The 20,737-nt window shown below is 44.3% G+C and overlaps 1 protein-coding gene across 4 annotated transcripts in view; it reads right to left on the reverse strand.

Moving 5' to 3' along the window:
- Positions 1 to 14,849: 14,849 nt before the first annotated feature.
- Positions 14,850 to 20,737, reverse strand: part of LOC137521592 (zinc finger and BTB domain-containing protein 49-like) — a 52,758-nt gene continuing 46,870 nt past the window's right edge. For all 4 annotated transcript variants that reach the window (XM_068241047.1, XM_068241046.1, XM_068241045.1 and 1 more), the window contains one exon: positions 14,850 to 20,420. In XM_068241047.1, the coding sequence (XP_068097148.1) occupies positions 18,886 to 20,370 (1,485 nt within the window). In that variant the 5' untranslated portion in view covers positions 20,371 to 20,420 and the 3' untranslated portion in view covers positions 14,850 to 18,885. The remainder of the gene's footprint in view (positions 20,421 to 20,737) is intronic.

A 20,737-nucleotide genomic window follows, 5' to 3' on the forward strand; every position in this document is an offset into this window, starting at 1 on the left:
GGACAGTGCCATCTTTTATGGATACAAATTCATCTGATCTGCATGTTCTAGATGTTGCAAGAACACTTAGAGCCTATGTGAATGTAACAAGGGAGCTTCAGGAAATCAGAACAGCTCCTCATAATTGCATCAGCTCTGATAAAGAGCCAGCTAACATCAAACTCAAAAGATCTCTTCATGGTTTAAATTAATCAACAAAGCCTTTCCTAAGGCTGGCCTATTATCAGGGTTTTGACCTTGTCCCTCTGGGTGGCATCACAGTGCACTCTTCTCAGATCACAGCTGTCATAGGGGCCACCTTCGCTATCCGGGCAAAGATTCACCAGGCTGCCAACTGGTCCTCTGTCCATACTTTCATTGCCCATTTCAAAGTCAATCCAGCAGCCTCCGCTTCAGTTTAATTTAGAAAGAAAGTTATTTCTGAATGTGTTAAAGCCTTAATTGAAATTATTTTTGGTCAGCAAGTCTTGTCCCACCCTTACTTTTTTCTGCTAGTTAAATCCCATATGTATGCTGCCATGGAGGCATATGGAAAATTGTATACTCACTTAACGGTAATTTTCCTTTCCATGTGCATCCATGGCAGCATAGGGATTTTCCTCCCTTTCCTTTTGTTGACTTTTTGCTGTTCTCCGGTTCGGCTAGTCAATGAGAATGCTGCTCGATAGGGGTCACTTTCTTTTATAGCTAAGGTCCTGTTAATTGGTAGGGGTGGGGCTTAACCCATATGTATGCTGCCATGGATGCACATGGAAATGAAAATTACCGTTAGGTGAGAATACAATTTTCCATTATATGCGCATAATCATTGGCATTTTGTAAGCGCACTACCTTTTAAATATTTTATCAATAAAACGGAATTATGCTATGTTGAGCCTTGTTTGAGTCATAGGCAAACTGTCTTCTGGAGAAACGCCATTATGGACCTCATAAAACGCTGGGTTTGCCTGTCTGTGCTGGGTCAGCATATGAATCTGGTAAGAAGCTTGTGTACTTACTTGGTGGAGGTACACTGGGTGCTGTAATTAAGCTTGTGGTGGCACTGGTGGTTAGGGGCGTCTCTAGCCATTTTGTCACTCCAGGCGAGAAATCCTGTGCCCCCCCCCCCCGTGATTGCCCCCAGTCCCATACCCCGCACCCCTCATGGTGAACACCACTCCTGTGGTGAACCCCACCCCCAAGACCCCCGAAAATCATAATGCAGCAGCGTTTCACCAGAAAATGTACTTATTGCGGCATGGGTTCACCAGAAAATAGTTGTTATGCAGCAGAGCGTTTCACCATAAAATATACTTATTGCGGCATGCACTCACACACACCACACACAGTACACACACACACACTATACACACACACACAGTGTACACACACACACACACACACACACACACACACACACACAGTACACACACTGCACACAACATACACACTATACACAGTACACACACACACACAGCACAGTACACACACTATACACACACACACACAGTACACACACTGCACACAACATACACACACACACACAGTACACACACTGCACACAACATACACACTATACACAGTACACACACACACACTAGACATGCACAGCACAGTACACACACTATACACACACACAGTACACACACTGCACACAACATACACACTATACACAGTACACACACACACACACACACTTTAGACACGCACAGCACAGTACACACACACACACACACACACTGCACACAACATACACACACACACACACACACACAGTACACACACTGCACACAACATACACACACACACACTGCACACAACACACACACACACACACACACACACACACCACACAGAGCACACTGTACACAGCACACAGTAGACATACACTATACACATACAGAGATAGGAGGAGTGGAGTGAGACTGAGAATAGCCTGAGATGGAGCAGTTTATCTGTATTGCAGTCCCACATTACACAGAGACTAGTTGCTGGTAATAGGACTGCTGTCCCTGCCAATCTCTTACACAAGTCAGCAAGCAGCCCTCCTGGAGTCTAGGGACTGTCAAAACTTTTCAACCTGTTTAAGACCTTATCTGCACATGCAGTCATTATAACAATGGAGAGAGACCAGACAGATTTTTTCCCACTGACCCTCCAGACGAGATCTACATCATGCTGTGTATATTTACCAGCTAGCCTGCCCTCTAATTGCACTTTTATCAGCTAGCCTAGTATTTTACATTGCCTTACATCAACAAACCTGAATACAGCAGACACAGGACCAACCCTAAATCATTGAATGAAAGGCAGCCTGGGGGGGAAGTCAATGCCTGGCTGCTACACAGTCTCTACATCCACGCAGTTAGCAGTAGCAGAGAGAGAGGGACTGAATTCTCAGGAGTTGGACTCAGGAGCTGATGATGCTGTACTCCTCGGATCCCTGACTAGGATGAGTGCCTTCTCTCACTGACTCATTCATTACTGTGGTTCTTTGAATCATTGAGCTGAAGTCCAGTCAGCCCCGCTGCTGCTGTGTAAACTGACACCTGAGTCAGCTGAGAGGCATTTCTTCTCTCACTACTCAGTGCAGAAGCGCCCTTGCCTCTTCCTGTCGCCTTAGGCGAAAATTTATAGCTGCCTAATGGCTCGGACGCCTGTGCTGGTGGTACTGCATACAAAATATTCATACAGTATTACGCTATTGTGGCATATTTTTTTTGCATGATCGAAGCATTGAAGATCTTAGAAGGCTGAGCACAGCATATGTGTTAACTGACAAGGCCACAAATGTGTTTTGCTGATCTTACTCAGTCAGCCATCAAATCTGGTGAGCGTAATTCGTTATTATTGAAGGTGTTGTGAAGAGAACCATGTCTAGAGGGAATTGAAAGGACTCTGAGGACACTGTGAATTTTATTAGAACTTTTATTTTTAAAGGGACACTTCAGTCAAACAAAAAAAATGAGTTTTACTCACCTGGGGCTTCCAATAGCCCCCTGCAGCTGTCTGGTGCCCTCGCCGTCTCCCTCCGATCCTCCTGGCCCCGCCGGCAGACACTTCCTGTTTCGGTGACAGGAGCTGACAGGCTGGGGACGCGAGTGATTCTTCGCGTTCCTGGCCACAATAGCGCCATCTATGCTGCTTTAGCATATATCATATACCATATAGCAGCATGGAGGGTGCTAATGTGTCTGGGAACGCGAAGAATCACTCGCGTCCCCAGCCTGTCAGCTCCTGTCACCGATACAGGAAGTGGCTGCTGGTGGGGGCAGGAGGATCAGAGGGAGACGGCGAGGGCACCGGACAGCTGCAAGGGGCTATTGGAAGCCCTAGGTGAGTAAAACTCATTTTTTTTGTTTGACTTAAGTGTCCCTTTAAGGAAGGCATTATCTTTTGTATAGTGTGAAACATTCCCTATACCTGATTTTAGTGTGAATAACCACTTACCTTCTGCCTCTTGATGTGCCTATTGTTGAGTCTACCCTGTGAATTTATACAAAAAAATACATACCGGTAAATAGTTACCTTAGGGACTAAACTTTAATATGTATGTGTAACGATCGGTTTCAGCACGCAGAGAGAATCTGATTAGTGGTGATCTACAGTATCACCAAAAATACAGATATACACCTGATTATTGATGATCTGCACAATCACCGATAATACAGATATACCACTAACCTCTGGACACCTATATAGTGTGAGTGTTTGGTGCAACAGTAATAACTTTGAGTAAGGACCACCCGAGAAGCAAGTGGTCCTTGGCAGTATGAGAAATACCTCCCTTTGGGAGTGCAGAGATCTTGTGGCAGCCTGAGAGATCCAAGGGGGCGGAGTCCCAGGCTGAATAGCAAGAAGACCCAGTGGCTAGTGACCCCTGGAAGATGGGTGTCACAAGCAGGTCTGGAGAATGACACAAATGATAATACAGTTCCCTAGTCTTGGGTACGAGGTCCATGGTCTCAGCACCCTGGAACTAGTCTGGAATATAACACAAATGATAACACAGTTCCCTAGTCTTGGGTGCGAGTCCGTGGTCTCAGCACCCTGGAACTAGTCTGGAGTATAACACAAATGATAGCACAGTTCCCTAGTCTTGGGTGCGAGGTCCGTGGTCTCAGCACCCTGGAACTAGTCTGGAATATAACACAAATTATCATACAGTTCCCTAGTCTTGGGTGCGAGGTCCGTGGTCTCAGCACCCTGGAACTAGTCTGGAGTATAACACAATAATAACACAAGTAATCTGGCTCAGTGTGAATTCCCAGGTCCTCCCGGCTCAAACACACTGTACGATCTGACTATGGTCTGAATGCCCTCACGTAAGTGTTCGCAATGGCAGACAACTAGCAACTGGCAAGCAACCTGAATATATAGTTGCTAGACTCAGCCGCCCCGCCCGAGCCACTCAGCCAATCAGGAGTCCAGCAGGAATCAGCTGATCAGCCTGATCAGCTGATACATCTCCTGCTGGAATAAAAGGTCTGACTTCTGGTGCGCGTAGCTCCTCAGCCCGTGTGAACGAACAGACCCAGCCACACCAGACGCACGCTGCTGCAGACAAACCGCCGCGCTGGACGCGGAATCAGCCGTTTCCTCACAGTACCCCCCCCCCCCCCCCCGGGGAGTGGACTCCGGACACTCTCCAATCGGGTTCCCAGAATGTGGGTCTAGAATTTTTTCGGTCTCACATTCCGATTGGTTCTTTACCATCACAGGGAGGGGGGTAGCTAAATCCACGTGCACTATGTCCCCTGGGGAAAACTCCCACTACAGGCTTTCTCTTATTGGTCTGTTTTTTCTGAGTCCGGGGGTTTCCTCGGCACTGGTAAATGTTGTAATGTACCCGGTGAGGTCTGACTAGATGTTTTACCCTCTAGAATGTCTTGCTGGCAAGGGCTTAGATTAGGCATCCAGTCCTTCACTGTCTCCGCAGGTGCCCTGACCCCCTTCCGAGGTAGGCTGATCTCAGGCTCGGAACTTTTAACTAAAGCTTCTGCTTTTACCTGCTCTGCCACTCCTCCAACCTGTGTCTTGGTAGCACAACTTGCCCTTCTCCCCAAGCAACGCTGATGGCAATAGGCTGACCATTTCAGTAACTGACCTGAAGCCCAGTCGATTTGTGGGGAGTGGAGTCGCAACCAGGACATACCAAGAACAATGGCGGAGGTCGCCATGGGCATAACCAGGAACTGTAATCTCTCCTTATGCGATGCCCCTAGCCAACATGACAACAAGGGGGTTTGAAAGAGAGGTTGATTACTCTGTAACGGAGAGTCATCCACTGCAGTGACCAGAATCTGCTGGCCAGGCGGGGACAAAGGTATCCCCAAACTTTTAACGAAATCGTAATCTATGAAGTTCGCTGTAGCACCAGAGTCTACTAAGGCTTCTGCGGAACTAGTCCGACCTTCCCATGTAATCGAGCAGGGAAGGAGCAGACAATTTTTGTTTAGAGATGATGACCGCTCACCTCTGATATTGACTAAACCCAGGCGGCAGCATTCTTCTGGGCCTTTAGCACCATGCAAACCACTTTTTCTTGGCCTTCTGTGACTCTTTTTTACTTGACTCAGCCCTGTATACCCGATTTGCATCGGCTCGACTGAGGGTGTTGGAGATCCAGAAGAGTCGTGTAAGACAGACCTTCTAGCATTTCTACCACGAACCTGTTTCTGGTAGTGCAAACGGCGATCTATCTGCACGGCTAAAGAAATTGCCTCGTCTACAGATTTGGGCTCAGGATGTCCAATCATCACATCATAAATTGCATCCGACAACCCTGCCAAAAAACAATCCAAAAGTGCAAATGGCCCCCATCTCGCAGATACTGCCCATTTCCTGAACTCAGCTGCGTAATTTTTAACTGAATCCTTGCCCTGCTGCAACGTCTTGAGCTTCCGCTTAGCGGTCGAGGCAATGTCCGGATCATCATAAATTATAGCCATAGCTTCAAAAAATTTCTCAACTGATGCTAGGGCCTCATTCCCTGCCTGAAGACCATATGCCCAGGTCTGGGAATCCCCTGAGAGCAGAGTCTTAATAAACGTAATTCTCTGCGTCTCGGTTCCCGATGAATTAGGCCTCAACTCGAAGTATGACAACACTCTATTTCTAAATGAAAGTCAGATCTGTGACCAGAAAACCTTTCGGGTACAGGCATACGTATGTCTGTGCTAGGAGAAGATCCAACTGAGTTTATAGCTGATTGAAGTTCCTGAATAGCCCCAAATAGCTGGCTGATCTGGGTCTGTTGGTTCAAAACTGCCCCGGAAAGATTGTTTACCGCGGCGGTCAGGACTTCAACATGCCTATACCGTGCGTTCATTTGGTTTGGGTCTGCCATTCTGTAATGATCGGTGTCAGCACGCAGAGAGAATCTGATTAGTGGTGATCTGCAGTATCACCAAAAATACAGATATACACCTGATTATTGATGATCTGCAGAATCACCGATAATACAGATATACCACTAACCTCTGGACACCTATATAGTGTGAGTGTTTGGTGCAACGGTAATAACTTTGAGTAAGGACCACCCGAGGAGCAATTGGTCCTTGGCAGTATGAGAAATACCTCCCTTTGGGAGTGCAGAGATCTTGCGGCAGCCTGAGACATCCAAGGGGGCGGAGTCCCAGGCTGAATAGTAAGAAGACCCGGTGGCTAGTGACCCCTGGAAGATGGGCGTCACAAGCAGGTCTGGAGAATGACACAAATGAAAATACAGTTCCCTAGTCTTGGGTGCGAGGTCCGTGGTCTCAGCACCCTGGAACTAGTCTGGAGTATAACACAATAATAACACAAGTAATCTGGCTCAGTGTGAATTCCCAGGTCCTCCCGGCTCAAACACACTGTAGGATCTGACTATGGTCTGAATACCCTCACGTAAGTGTTCGCAATGGCAGACAACTAGCAATTGGCAAGCAACCTGAATATATAGTTGCTAGACTCAGCCGCCCCGCCTGAGCCACTCAGGAGTCCAGCAGGAATCAGCTGATCGGCCTGATCAGCTGATACATCTCCTGCTGGAATATAAGGTCTGACTTCTGGCGCGCGCGCGTAGCTCCTCAGCCTGTGTGAACTAACAGACCCAGCCACACCAGACGCACGCTGCTGCAGACAAACCGCCGTGCTGGACGCAGAATCAGCCGCCTTGCCGCCAGTACACGCGGCGGCTTTTCCGCGTTTCCTCACAGTATGTCAAGAGGGTATATTTACTATTACTTTATAATTATTGGGCTTGTAATCAGGGATGGACGCAAAACTGAAATGGGACAAATGAGTAAATAAAATGTGTGGGTTTTAATTACGGTAGCAAGTATTATTGTAAAACTATAATGGCCGAAAACTGAGAAATGTTTTTTAAAAAAAAATATTTTTCCTGATAGAACACTTTTAGAATAAAATAATTCTTAGCAAAAAGTACCCCCCAAAGAAAGCCTAATTGGTGGCGAAAAAAAGAAGCTATAAGGCCATATGCAATTACATTTTTCTCCTAAAGTTTCTCCTAGGCGATATTTTCACAACTTGTCATAAAATCCTTTTTAAGACACCAGCAAGCAAGAAAATACTCAAAACAATTTTGATAGTACTTTTTCACCAACTTTTTGGTACTTTTTCTATTACAAAATGCTGAAAAGTTGTTTTAAAAAGAAGTTGAAAAATTATCTCCTAGGAGAAAAGTCAGGTGAAAAAGTTAATTGCATATGGACCATAGATTGTTTCATTGTGATAAGTAGTAATAAAGTTATAGGCAAAGGAATGGAAGAAGCGCTGACAAAAGAGAAAATTGCTTCGTTTTTTTAAGGAGAAAAACCCTTTGAGGTGAAATGGTTAAACAAACCAACAAAACTTGTTAATATAGACTAAAACAAACTATCCTTATGTCTACAGCTGATTCTTTACAAAAAAAATTAAAACATTAAAGTACAACCCAGATCGGTATTAAAATTGTTTTAATATTTGAAAATATATACGGTACTTCTTTTGTTTTATTGTTCCAAGTGATCCAGATGGGATGGAGAGTTCAGCAAATAAATCATCAGATTTCTGCAGCTATTGCTGGGGTACTATACAACTTTTTACGGATGGGTCAAACTACCTACAGACTCAGAAAGTGACGGATGTGATATTTATAGATATATACAGTATATTTATGTATTCATATGCAATTATGCACCTCTGTAGAGATAGAAGAAATAAAATGACTGGTATGGATGAAATAATAATGGGTTAGTCTAATCATCCCTGTTATTCACTAATGGAAAGTCGTAAGAAGCATGTCATTAAGAGAAGGATAGGCGGTGTGTTGGCAGGAGTCACAGCTGAGCCCACGACTTTCACCGGAGTCACACAAAGGACACGAGTTTCCTTCCACTATATATTTTTATCTGATTGATTGAAGGGTAGCTAGGAAGTCGAGCACAAAAGAACAATGCTATTAGGCTCTGTTCACATCTAAAATCGAAATTGCAAATGCAAGCGTTTTGCGATTTTGTGCGCAATTTTTTTTAGCGCCTCCTGGCATTCCACTATGCGCTGCATTTTTTTAAAAATCGCTTTTCTCATCGCTTTTTCAGAGCGATTTTTTAATTCACTCCCTGACGCAAGTCAGGAAGTGAACTCTTTGACCCGGAAAAGAATAAATACAATGTATTTATTCTTAAAAATGCAAATGCAATTGCAGCACAAAGCGATTTTGTAAGCATTTTGCATTTTTCCTATACCTGCGCTTGAAAAAAAGAGCAAAAAACGCCCTTAGTGTGAACAAGCCCTTAGCAGGAAAGTGAGAGTGAGGAAAAGGCTACACACCAATGCCAGCTATGTTTGAATTGTGTCTATTACTGTTATGTATAGACAAGGGAGGGTTGTTGTTAGGCATACCAAAGGAGGGTTCTTGTTAGGCACAGATAGGCAGGGACGGATTTGTACTCTTTACCGCCCAAGGCCACTGTCATCAGCCCTTCGGTATTGCTAGTGAGATGACCCCTCCCCCCTTCCCTCCAGTATAGGTAGCCAGATGACCTCCTCCAGTATAGGTAGCCAGATAACCTCCCCGGTATAGGTAGCCAGATGACGCCCTCCCACCTTCCCCTCCAGTATAGGAAGCCAGATGACTTCCTTAATCCCAGCCATCAGTGCCATTAATTTCTCCACTCATCTCCAGTGCAGAAGCTTCCTCTTCCTGTCTCCAAAGCTGCCCAAGTCCATAGCCGCCGGCCACAATGCAAAGGTGCACAGAGAACAAGGTGGCTGCTGCACAGCTGGCTAGCCGCAGAGTACCACGGTCAGGAAGATATTAGCCTGATCTTTCTGCATTGCAGCATTTACAAGCTCGCAAATGCTGCAATAGTTTAGCCTGCTGCTTTGGTGCCCTCACTCCTGTGGTGCCCTAGGCCATGGCCTAGGCGGCCTTGGCCTAAATCCGGCCCTGCAGATAGGGGAGGGTTCTTTTTAGGCACAGATGGGGAGGGTTCTTGTTAGGCACAGATAGGGAAGGGTTCTTCTTAGGCATATATAGAGAAGGGTTCTTGTTTGGCATAGATAAAGGGAAGGATCTTGTTATGGTGGCCACTAATGATCCAATCTTTTTCATCCAATGTTGCCAAATCTATGTAGTAGAAGGGTAAACTGAGTGAATATATTGAATGGATTATTTAGGCAGTTCCCTTATATTACATAGAAATGGTAAGATTGGATGAAAACGACTGGATTGTTTTTGGCCACCATTAGGCATAGATATAGGAGGGATCTTGTTAGGCACAGATAGGGGAGGGTTCTTGTTAGGCATAGATATAGGAGGGATCTTGTTAGGCACAGATAGGGGAGGGTTCTTGTTAGGCATAGATAGGGGAGGGTTCTTTTTAGGCATAGATAAGGGAAGGTTTTTGTTAGGCATAGATAGAGGAAGGATCTTGTTAGGCACAGATAGGGGAGGGTTCTTGTTGGGCACAGATAGGGAGGGGTTCTTGTTAGGCATAAACAGGGGAGGGTTCTTATTAGGCATAGATAAGTGAAGATTCTTGTTGAGCATAGAGGAGAGTTCTTGTTAGCCACAGATAGGGAAGGGTTCCTGCTAGGAATATATAAGGGAGGGTTCTTGTTAGGCATAGTGTAAGGATCCCTCCAGTAGCATGTCCTGCTGGTTGCAGTGGAACTGCAGCCTGGCAGTTCTGAGGTCTTTGCATGCATTTGGTTGCATAGCCTTGTTTGTATTTGCACTGAATGTCATTATCTCTGGTAATCACCCTGCAGTTCAGAGCAACTCAGGATGTTGTCGTGAAACCACTTGTGGCTTGTTGCGGCTGAACTGCAGCCAGACACTGCCAGTTTCCTTGCATGCATGTTGCTGCATATTGTTGTATGCATTTGTAATGAGAGTCTGGTTCATTGGCAGTCAGCCTGCAATCTGCAATCAGAGTGACTCAGGATTGAATGATTAGCATTCAGCTGTGCGAGAATTTGCACGTCTGTTCTCATTTAATGATGCTCATGTAAAGGTCTTGATGCTGACAGTTTGCTTCAGGCTTGAAGGAGGAAGTGACGGCAGCGAGCCTTGGAACGCTACTATTAGGACGCATGGACCTATATGGAGCGCGGGGAGGACGCGGATTAAAGGGTAAATAACCCTTCCAATCCCCGCTGCTCAGCTGCTGTAATTAATCCTCATTTGAATCACGAGTAAACACTCGTGATTACTTGTGATTACTCGTGATTAAGGTCGGAGATCATCCCTGCGTAGTAGTGACCAGTGGTCACTTAAGGTGGCCATACACTTATAGATTTGCAGCAGATTTGACCATTAGATAGATTTCTGGCAGATGTCCGTCAAGCCACATCTGACAAGAATCTATCTGATGTGTGCCATACACTAGGAACAGATTTCCAATAGATTTCAGAATGAAATCTATTGGAAATTGATTTAAATGCATTATTGGATCATTAGATCCAATGCAACTCTATGGCCCATCGATCTGCTGCCAGTAGCAGATCGACCTAGATTTTCCATCCTGTCAGATAGATCAAATCGATCAAAATTGGCTGTAAATCGATCGAATGGGGAATTTGATAGAATCGATTTCTGATCAATCGATCGATTCTATAGAATCGATTGATCGATGGCTGAAATCGAGCAGTGTATGGGCCCCTTTAGACTCTCAGTGGTGAGGTCAACAGGTCTGTCCCGTAACACATAGATAGAGGAGGGTTCTTGTTAGGCATAGATAAGGGAGGGTTCTTGTTAAGCATAGATAGAGGAGGGTTCTTGTTAGGCATAGATAAGGGAGGGTTCTTGTTAGGCATAGATAGAGAAGGGTTCTTGTTAATCATAGATAGGGGAGGGTTCTTGTTAGGCACAGACAAGGGAGTGTTTTTGTTAAGCATAGATAGAGGAGGGAACTTGTTAGGCATTTATAGAGGAGGGTTCTTGTTAGGCATAGATAAGGGAGGGTTCTTGTTAGGCATATATAGAAGGGCAGGTTCTTGTTAGGCATAGATAAGGGCGGGTTCTTGTTAGGCATAGATAATGGCGGGTTCTTGTTAGGCATAGATAAGGGCGGGTTCTTGTTAGGCATAGATAGAGGAGGGTTCTTAGGCATAGATAGGGGAGGGTTCTTGTTAGGCATAGATAGAGGAGGGTTCTTAGGCATAGATAGAGGAGGGTTCTTAGGCATAGATAGAGGAGGGTTCTTGTTAGGCATAGATAGAGGAGGGTTCTTGTTAGGCATAGATAGAGGAGGGTTCTTAGGCATAGATAGAGGAGGGTTCTTAGGCATAGATAGAGGAGGGTTCTTGTTAGGCATAGATAGAGGAGGGTTCTTGTTAGGCATAGATAGGGGAGGGTTCTTGTTAGGCATAGATAGGGGAGGGTTCTTGTTAGGCATAGATAAGGGAGGGTTCTTGTTAGGCATAGATAGAGGAGGGTTCTTGTTAGGCATAGATAGAGGAGGGTTCTTGTTAGGCATAGATAGAGGAGGGTTCTTGTTAGGCATAGATAGGGGAGGGTTCTTGTTAGGCATAGATAGAGGAGGGTTCTTAGGCATAGATAGAGGAGGGTTCTTGTTAGGCATAGATAGGGGAGGGTTCTTGTTAGGCATAGATAGAGGAGGGTTCTTGTTAGGCATAGATAGAGGAGGGTTCTTGTTAGGCATAGATAGAGGAGGGTTCTTGTTAGGCATAGATAGGGGAGGGTTCTTGTTAGGCATAGATAGAGGAGGGTTCTTAGGCATAGATAGAGGAGGGTTCTTAGGCATAGATAGAGGAGGGTTCTTAGGCATAGATAGAGGAGGGTTCTTAGGCATAGATAGAGGAGGGTTCTTAGGCATAGATAGAGGAGGGTTCTTGTTAGGCATAGATAGGGGAGGGTTCTTGTTAGGCATAGATAGGGGAGGGTTCTTGTTAGGCATAGATAGGGGAGGGTTCTTGTTAGGCATAGATAGAGGAGGGTTCTTAGGCATAGATAGAGGAGGGTTCTTAGGCATAGATAGAGGAGGGTTCTTAGGCATAGATAGAGGAGGGTTCTTAGGCATAGATAGAGGAGGGTTCTTGTTAGGCATAGATAGAGGAGGGTTCTTGTTAGGCATAGATAGAGGAGGGTTCTTGTTAGGCATAGATAGGGGAGGGTTCTTGTTAGGCATAGATAGGGGAGGGTTCTTGTTAGGCATAGATAGAGGAGGGTTCTTAGGCATAGATAGAGGAGGGTTCTTAGGCATAGATAGAGGAGGGTTCTTGTTAGGCATAGATAGAGGAGGGTTCTTAGGCATAGATAGAGGAGGGTTCTTAGGCATAGATAGAGGAGGGTTCTTAGGCATAGATAGGGGAGGGTTATTGTAAAGCATAGATAGAGGAGGGTTCATGTTAGAGGCACAGATAGGAATGGGTTCTTGTTAGGCATAGATAGAGGAGGGTTCTTGTTAGGCATAGATAGAGGAGGGTTCTTGTTAGGCATAGATAGAGGAGGGTTCTTGTTAGGCATAGATAGAGGAGGGTTCTTGTTAGGCATAGATAGAGGAGGGTTCTTGTTAGGCATAGATAGAGGAGGGTTCTTGTTAGGCATAGATAGAGGAGGGTTCTTGTTAGGCATAGATAGAGGAGGGTTCTTGTTAGGCATAGATAGAGGAGGGTTCTTGTTAGGCATAGATAGAGGAGGGTTCTTGTTAGGCATAGATAGAGGAGGGTTCTTGTTAGGCATAGATAGAGGAGGGTTCTTGTTAGGCATAGATAGAGGAGGGTTCTTGTTAGGCATAGATAGAGGAGGGTTCTTGTTAGGCATAGATAGGGGAGGGTTCTTGTTAGGCATAGATAGAGGAGGGTTCTTGTTAGGCATAGATAGAGGAGGGTTCTTGTTAGGCATAGATAGGGGAGGGTTCTTGTTAGGCATAGATAGGGGAGGGTTCTTAGGCACAGATAGGGGAGGGTTCTTGTTAGGCATAGATAGAGGAGGGTTCTTAGGCATAGATAGGGGAGGGTTATTGTTAAGCATAGATAGAAGAGGGTTCATGTTAGAGGCACAGATAGGAATGGGTTCTTGTTAGGCATAGATAGGGGAGGGTTCTTGTTAAGCATAGATAGAGGAGGGTTCTTGTTAAGCATAGATAGAGGAGGGTTCATGTTAGGCATAGATAGGGGAGGGTTCTTGTTAGGCATAGATAGGGGAGGGTTCTTGTTAGGCATAGATAGGGGAGGGTTCTTGTTAGGCATAGATAGAGGAGGGTTCTTAGGCATAGATAGGGGAGGGTTATTGTTAGGCATAGATAGAGGAGGGTTCATGTTAGAGGCACAGATAGGAATGGGTACTTGTTAGGCATAGATAGGGGAGGGTTCATGTTAGGCACAGTTGAAGGAAAGGGTTCTTGTTAAAGAGTTAGCTGGGGGGGGGGGGGGTTGATTAAAGTTAGCCGTGGTGGTTGGGTAAGGTTAGGCATTAGTAGAGGGAGGGTTCAGTGTGAAAATAGGGTATGTTTAGCTGTAGTATCGGTATCTATTAACGATATTGTGCTATCATCATTTGCACTATAAGAGTAGAATATCAGTAAATTTATAGTTATGGTTATTGGTTTCAGGATGCCCTTTCTTTCATGTACACCCTGTACTGATGCTAGATATTTGCAAAAAACAATCACAAATAATCATGTTGGGCAATAAAAATTTAGCATCTGTACATTTCCGATCATTACATTTTTCAGTGATAAATACTGTATGCTTACACATAAAAGTGACAGGAAGGTGGCAGGTGCAGAGAAAGCAGAATGTTTGGACTTCACAAAGACAAATTAAAGGTATGTAGTTATGCTTCAAAAGGTACATTAGAAAAACAGAGCTCACATATGCATTAACTCATACAGATATAGGAAAAAGGAGTTAGGCTAGAGGATGTTAATATATATAAAGGCTTCACTGTTGTACAAGAATAGGGTATCGTGAAATCCACTCAGCTTAGAGTTCATACACACATCCATGGATGCGAGTCGCGCCGGCCAGATCAGGTAATGTATAGCTGGCGGGCAGGTGGCAGCTCCACTGATTGTGATCGGTTTCATGCTGAAATCGATTCACAATCTGTTTGCAGTAAAGGCAGCCATACGATCCCTCTCTGATCAGATTCGATCAGAGAGGGATCTATCTGTTGGTTGAATCTGATGGCAAATCGACCAGTGTATGGCCACCTTAAGACTTGTGTCTCTGCTGCTAATGTTTTTTTTCTTAGCTGTACTACACATACAAATAATTAGATCATAATTTGTTTTCGCTTCAGTGTGTCTTTAAGTTTCTTTATATTGCTGTAATTGCATATTGCTATTATTTCACATGCACAGAACTAGCAAATATACAATACATACAGAAATGCACCACATTTAAACAAAACAAAATAAACCACTTGTTATTTATTGGGAAATGTGCATAAAGAAATGCTGTTATTACATATATACAGTACATTTGTCTCAACGTGGGACTGTTGAATGCATTAAGGTCTATCTGTATAATACAGTCTGTATTCACTATGCCATAGCGATATACCTGCAGAATGCGTTTTTGTGGTGTACAAAATGTAATATGGCTAGAAAACTCTGTACTGTTCCACCTGTCAACTGTCTTTCAGGTTACTAAGATACGGCAAACACAAGGTAAGTGCTGACAGCTGAACCGGAGTGAGGCCTCTTTTCCATGGACTGTTGAGCTGTGTGCTTAGCAAGGCTGCAGTGAGCAGTTATCAGACAGCAGTGAGCAGATACCAGGCAGCAGTGAGCAGTTTTGAGAGTTTGAGAGGCATTTCACTGCCTATCAACACTCCGTGGAAAAGAGGCCTTAGGAGAGTGTCGCTGAGAAATCAGCTGCATACAAACACTTTACACTTTTTAATACCATTGAGCTATATTGTTGGACATTACATTATGCAAGGGCACTAGTGAAAATCTGACTGCACTGTACTCATTGCCCAACATGCCTGGTTTATGATACAACAGCTAGAGGCTAATCCTGGACACGGACTTCTACTAGCAACTTTCTACACACATATTTCCTCATCTTTTCTCACCGCATGCTGTATTTAGTAACTAGTATTGTACTCTCACAGCTTAGAGGACACTTGCACTGCCTCCTTGATCTGGTGATTAAGTCTGATGATTATTCATTTAAAGACATCAAAAAAAGATTCTGGTAATGCCAGCATAGCCGGATTTCAGGCAGGACCACAAAGGCCATGGTCTTGGTCTAGGGCACAGGCAAAGCAAGGGGCGGGACGTTGGCAGCAGTAGCAGTTCGGGATGTTGGCAGCAGTTAGCCTGCCGAACATTCATCCTGCTACACAGAGTTTGCACATAGCTGTGAGCAGCTGCCAACAGCCGGATCTGACACTAAGGGAATGAAGGAGCAGCTAACGGGCACTTACAGTGATCTCTGAGCTGCCTGTCACTCATTGAATGCACCACTCACCGAGGAGCTTACAATTTAATCCCTGCCGTCATGTTACTAACTGTCCTCAGAGGAGCTTATAATGTAATTCCTGCCATCACTTCACTAACTGTCCTCAGAGGAGCCAAACCATGTAATCCCTGCTGTGTTGGGGGGGGGGGGGGGGGGGGAGTTTATGATGCTGTTGGTCCGGGGGAACCTGGTGATAGTGGGCTTTGGGTGATACACAGTACAAATCTGGCCCTGAATGCCAGTGGGTAGATGTATATCATTGTTCATAAAGCCAAGAATCTCCCATGGTTTCCAGAGTAAGGTAGCCAAAGCTCACTTCAACAGTGAAATAGAACACTGATGGGGAGGGATTGCTTTGGAGTTGCATAGTCTGCGAGGCAGATGTACCAAAACCGGTGCAAATTGTAGCAAATAAGGGCATAAAGTGGAGCAGTTGCTCTCACCGACTAATCAAAATCCCGCATCAGGGAAACTGCTCCAATTTCTTGCGCCAGTTTTATTTCAATTTTTTTGTACTGGTTTTCATAAACCTGCAGTTAAGTCTGCCCCTGTGGCTTCAATTAAAGATATACTGTACTAGGAGAGATACGGAGGCTGCCATATTGATTTGCTTTTAAACCGTGCCAATTGCCTGACTGTCCTGCCAATCTCTCTGGCTGCAGTAGTGTCCACATCAAACACCTGCAATTAGCATGCAGCTAATATGGCCAGTCTTTAATCACGGCATCAGATGTTCATACTAATTACGGATCAGTGACTGAAAGTATTAAGAGAATCAGGATCAACAAGACAACCAGGGAGTTGGCATAGCTTAGGCTCTCTTCCACAAGCAGCTGACAGACAGAGAATTCACCACCTGTCAGCTGCTGCCATCCACCGACCGGATTCTTGGTAGCTATCGGCGCAGGCGGTGGAAAGGAATCCCCCCCCCCCCCCATGGAGGTGCACCTGAGCACGGCGTTTGCACTGGCGGCAAGTGGGACGCTAAACTGCTAGACATATGAGCAGTTCAGACGTCTGTGGAAAAAAACAAACAAAAAAAAAGTCTGAAAAGAAAAGAGCAGACTTCACACTCCCCCACTACAGTTCTCCTTTAAGCAAAAGAGCCTCAGATGCAATGTGAGACATCACAGAGCTGGACAAGGCAGCTACAATTCATGATAATTCACGCAACACTAGACTTGGTTCTGCAGTGGTCTACCTACCTAAGTCAGTAGCAGATTATTAATACTATTGTTAGTTCTCTTGAAAAGTGACTGCGGCGGTAACTGGCCCAAAATATTCAGTAATGGAGGTGATAATATTGCTTGTTAAAGTATAACTTGGCACATGGTAACGTTTACAAGTCCAAATGGAAGGAATAGGAAATGCAGCTGTGTTTCCTGGTAGACGTACTCCGGTACCATCACAGCTTGGGTCCACCGCAACCTCTAGCTAGTGGGAAGAACTCTTTTGCATAGCTACAAGGTCTGAGAAATGAGGGGGAACCTTTCTTTGATAATCTATTAGACATGCTTGTAAAATGTGTGCTGCTTGACAAGAAAAGCTAATACCTCCGTCAGAGAGATGGGATTCAGACTAATGAAGCATGAATGGGCCTATGGAGGCTATCGCTCTCAGCTGGTTCTTTTTTACTCTTTGTGATTCATATAATTCTTAAGTGACACCACCTCAGTTAGGTGATCTCTTGTGAAAAAAAAACATACATGACATTTAAATGTAGAAAAAAAATAAAAAATGGAATACATCTATGCTTTTTATGATGAATTAACCCCTGGGTACTACATTTCATGACATTTTAAAATCCTCTCTCAGCAAGAGAAACATTTAGTTATTGAAACCCAGTACATTCTAGAACCTAGGTTCTCAACATTGAATGGAGAGCATGCACACCAAAGGGTGCCTCTGATGAGTTCAGGAGGCACTTGGGATTGATAGAGTAAAGGCCCATATCCACCAGAAGATTTTCGTGTCAAATCACTAATGTTGAACGACCGTTTGCGCAATATCACGTAAAATCATTTTGATGTTCGATGACAGCCGATTACATGCGATAACCGTTCATTTTGAATAACCGTCATAATGGATCCAATCGTGGACGGTCGTTCAGATCGCCATTGACCCCCATGCTAATTACCACGATCGTTCAACATTGCGTTTGCACCCGTCATTTGTTCCAACGGTATGCGGTGGCTGGGGATGGATCAGCGGAACAAATCGTTCGTTGCCGTGTATCCCTCGATCCATCTTCCACAGTCTTTGTGGTGGGTACAAATTCAAAAAATTAGTAATCATACATAGACAAAACTGAATAAGAATTTCACTTAATAAAAGCCACAGGAAATTTTCAGAAAGTATTTATGCAGTTAGAATGTACTGCTAATTAAAAGACACTTGACCAAAGTGAGGCTACCCAAGGTAAGCATAGTGGTATGTTCATGTTGGATCCACATACCTTTGTGCTTTATCTGTTTCTCTCCTTGTTCCCCAGGTCCACGTAATCACCCTTCAAAAAAAAAAAATCTGGCTTTTAGCTAAAGTGAAATTTTCAGACAGGAAGAGGCAGGCTTGCAGTGATGATCCCTCCCCACTGATCCCCTAAAGGCGAGGGGATGGGGCAGGGAAGAGAAGGAAGTGGGAGGGCGATTGGAGGGAACATTGCCACAAGCCTGCCACTTCCTTTTCAAAGATTTTATTTTAGCTAAAAATCATATTCTTCAAGTAGTGATTATGGAGATGGGGGACGAGGAGAGGAATGGACATCATACAAATGTACGTTGAGCATACCTCTGTGCTCATCTTTTAGGTAGCTTTGCCTCAGGACAGGTATATTTTAATGTATGTATATCATATTTGGCAAACACAGGTTTTCATATGGGGTATGTACCAAAATAATGTTGAGAAACACGGCTCCAGAATTCTTGGATCTGAACTGTTATTTTAAATTGGTATAAAGGTAAGTCCTAAGTATCCGCTAAGCAATCACAGAGCACTGTCGTCTAGAATACTTCTCATAAGTTTTGCCTCCCAATCCGTGCTGCCTGCAGCATCCTGTCTAAGTAATGCCTGAATGGTATGTTTCCGCTTGGTATGCCTGCGGAGAGTATTTCTCTCCGTGAAGCGCACGTAACAGATTTCACATTGATAAGGTTTTTCCCCAGTGTGCACTCTTTGGTGTCTTTGTAGTTCACCAGACTCTCTGAACCCTTTGCGGCAAACCGTACATATGTAAGGTCTCTCTCCCGTATGAATGTGTTTATGTCGTTGCAGGTGAGATGATCGTTTAAAGGTTTTCCCACACACTTTGCAATCATACGGTTTACGCTCCGAGTGGGTGATGCTGTGGCGCTCTAAGTCGGAGAGATACAAGAATGACCGGAAGCAGATTGGACAGTAATGAAGTCTTCTTGGATCATCTGGGTCATCTTCTTGTAGTGATGACATGTAGTCCTCCTTGAAAACTGTGTATGGAATTCCCCTATCATCTATCAAGAGAAAGTTACTTTCTTCTTCAGTACAGCATGCTTCTTCAGAGTCTTGAGTATGAGATTGAAGAGCTTTGGTTGGTGCGGTATCAGGTGAAAAGCAATCCCCGCCTTTGTCATCTTTACTCGATTCTTGTATAGTTTCTGAAATTTCCATCACACTCGATTCATCACTGTCACTTGAGCTCAACTCAATTGGACAAAGATCCTCAGTTTTGGACTCTGAAGAGGGAGCGTCATCCTCCACACTTTCATGCTCTACTCTTTCGGTGTCTCTGGTAGCTTCGGAGGACATCATTTCACATTCGTAATTCCTCACTGCCTCAGAAACATTTCTGGTAGCTTCTGAGGCTGCATTCCCGTAACTTAGCTGTTGTGATTGCTCTGCCATCATTTCACATTCGTAATTCCTCACTGCCTCAGAAAAATTTCTGGTAGCTTCTATGGCTGCATTTCCGTAACTTAGCTGTTGTGATTGCTCTGCCATCATTTCACATTCGTTTTTTCTCACTGCCTCAGAAAAAGTCTCCATGTCATTCCAAGGTGCTTTCAGCAATGAATTGGAAATGGGTACCGTAGCTACTTTTATTAGTTCTGTTCCGTGTGTTATCCACTGTGATGTTACCTCTTCAAGAACATCTTTGTGAGGGATGTTATCCATAGGATTATACTGGATGGGAAAATGGTGGTCAAATGCAACACCTGAGCTGGCAGAGGGTAAATGCTGTGGAAGGCAACGATTATGTGCTTCATTGACACGAGTCTGTAAAGTACTGTTGTATCTATAGATTTGTTGTGGACGTACGGGCTTCACATACGAGTCATAGGTCTCTCTGTGTAGAGGCTCGGTTCCAGAGTTCCAGACCTGTTTCCATGATATAGGGTTCCTCATTGGGTGGACCAGGTCAGAATAGTCTTTGTAATACAAGTGATTCACCATCCAAGGTTGGTGATACTGCATATTGTAATTCGTTGATTCCATCTTTATAGGCTTGTGTCTTATAAGTAATCCATTACACTTTATAGGCTGACCTAGAATTAGAAATACAAGAAAATAGAAGCAATAGTGTGAAAAATGATTTTCTGTGCTTGATTTTATTGATAGGAGCGTTATTTTAAATTGAATTATGCATGACATTTTTTTGTAAAAGACAAAAGTTTTTACAAAAATAAAAATGCCTAGTATTGTGATTTACACTGTTTCGTCATACGTCCAACATGATAGTTGGACAATGTGTAATAGCAGTACACGGATGACATTGGTGGGTGGAGGCACCCAAAATTGTAAAATAATTAAAAACTGTTTATATAGGAGAGGTATGGTTGGTTTACCTCTCCTGGAGGTCTTA

Source organism: Hyperolius riggenbachi, chromosome 6 (genome assembly GCF_040937935.1).
Source record: "Hyperolius riggenbachi isolate aHypRig1 chromosome 6, aHypRig1.pri, whole genome shotgun sequence".
Taxonomy (NCBI): domain Eukaryota; kingdom Metazoa; phylum Chordata; class Amphibia; order Anura; family Hyperoliidae; genus Hyperolius; species Hyperolius riggenbachi.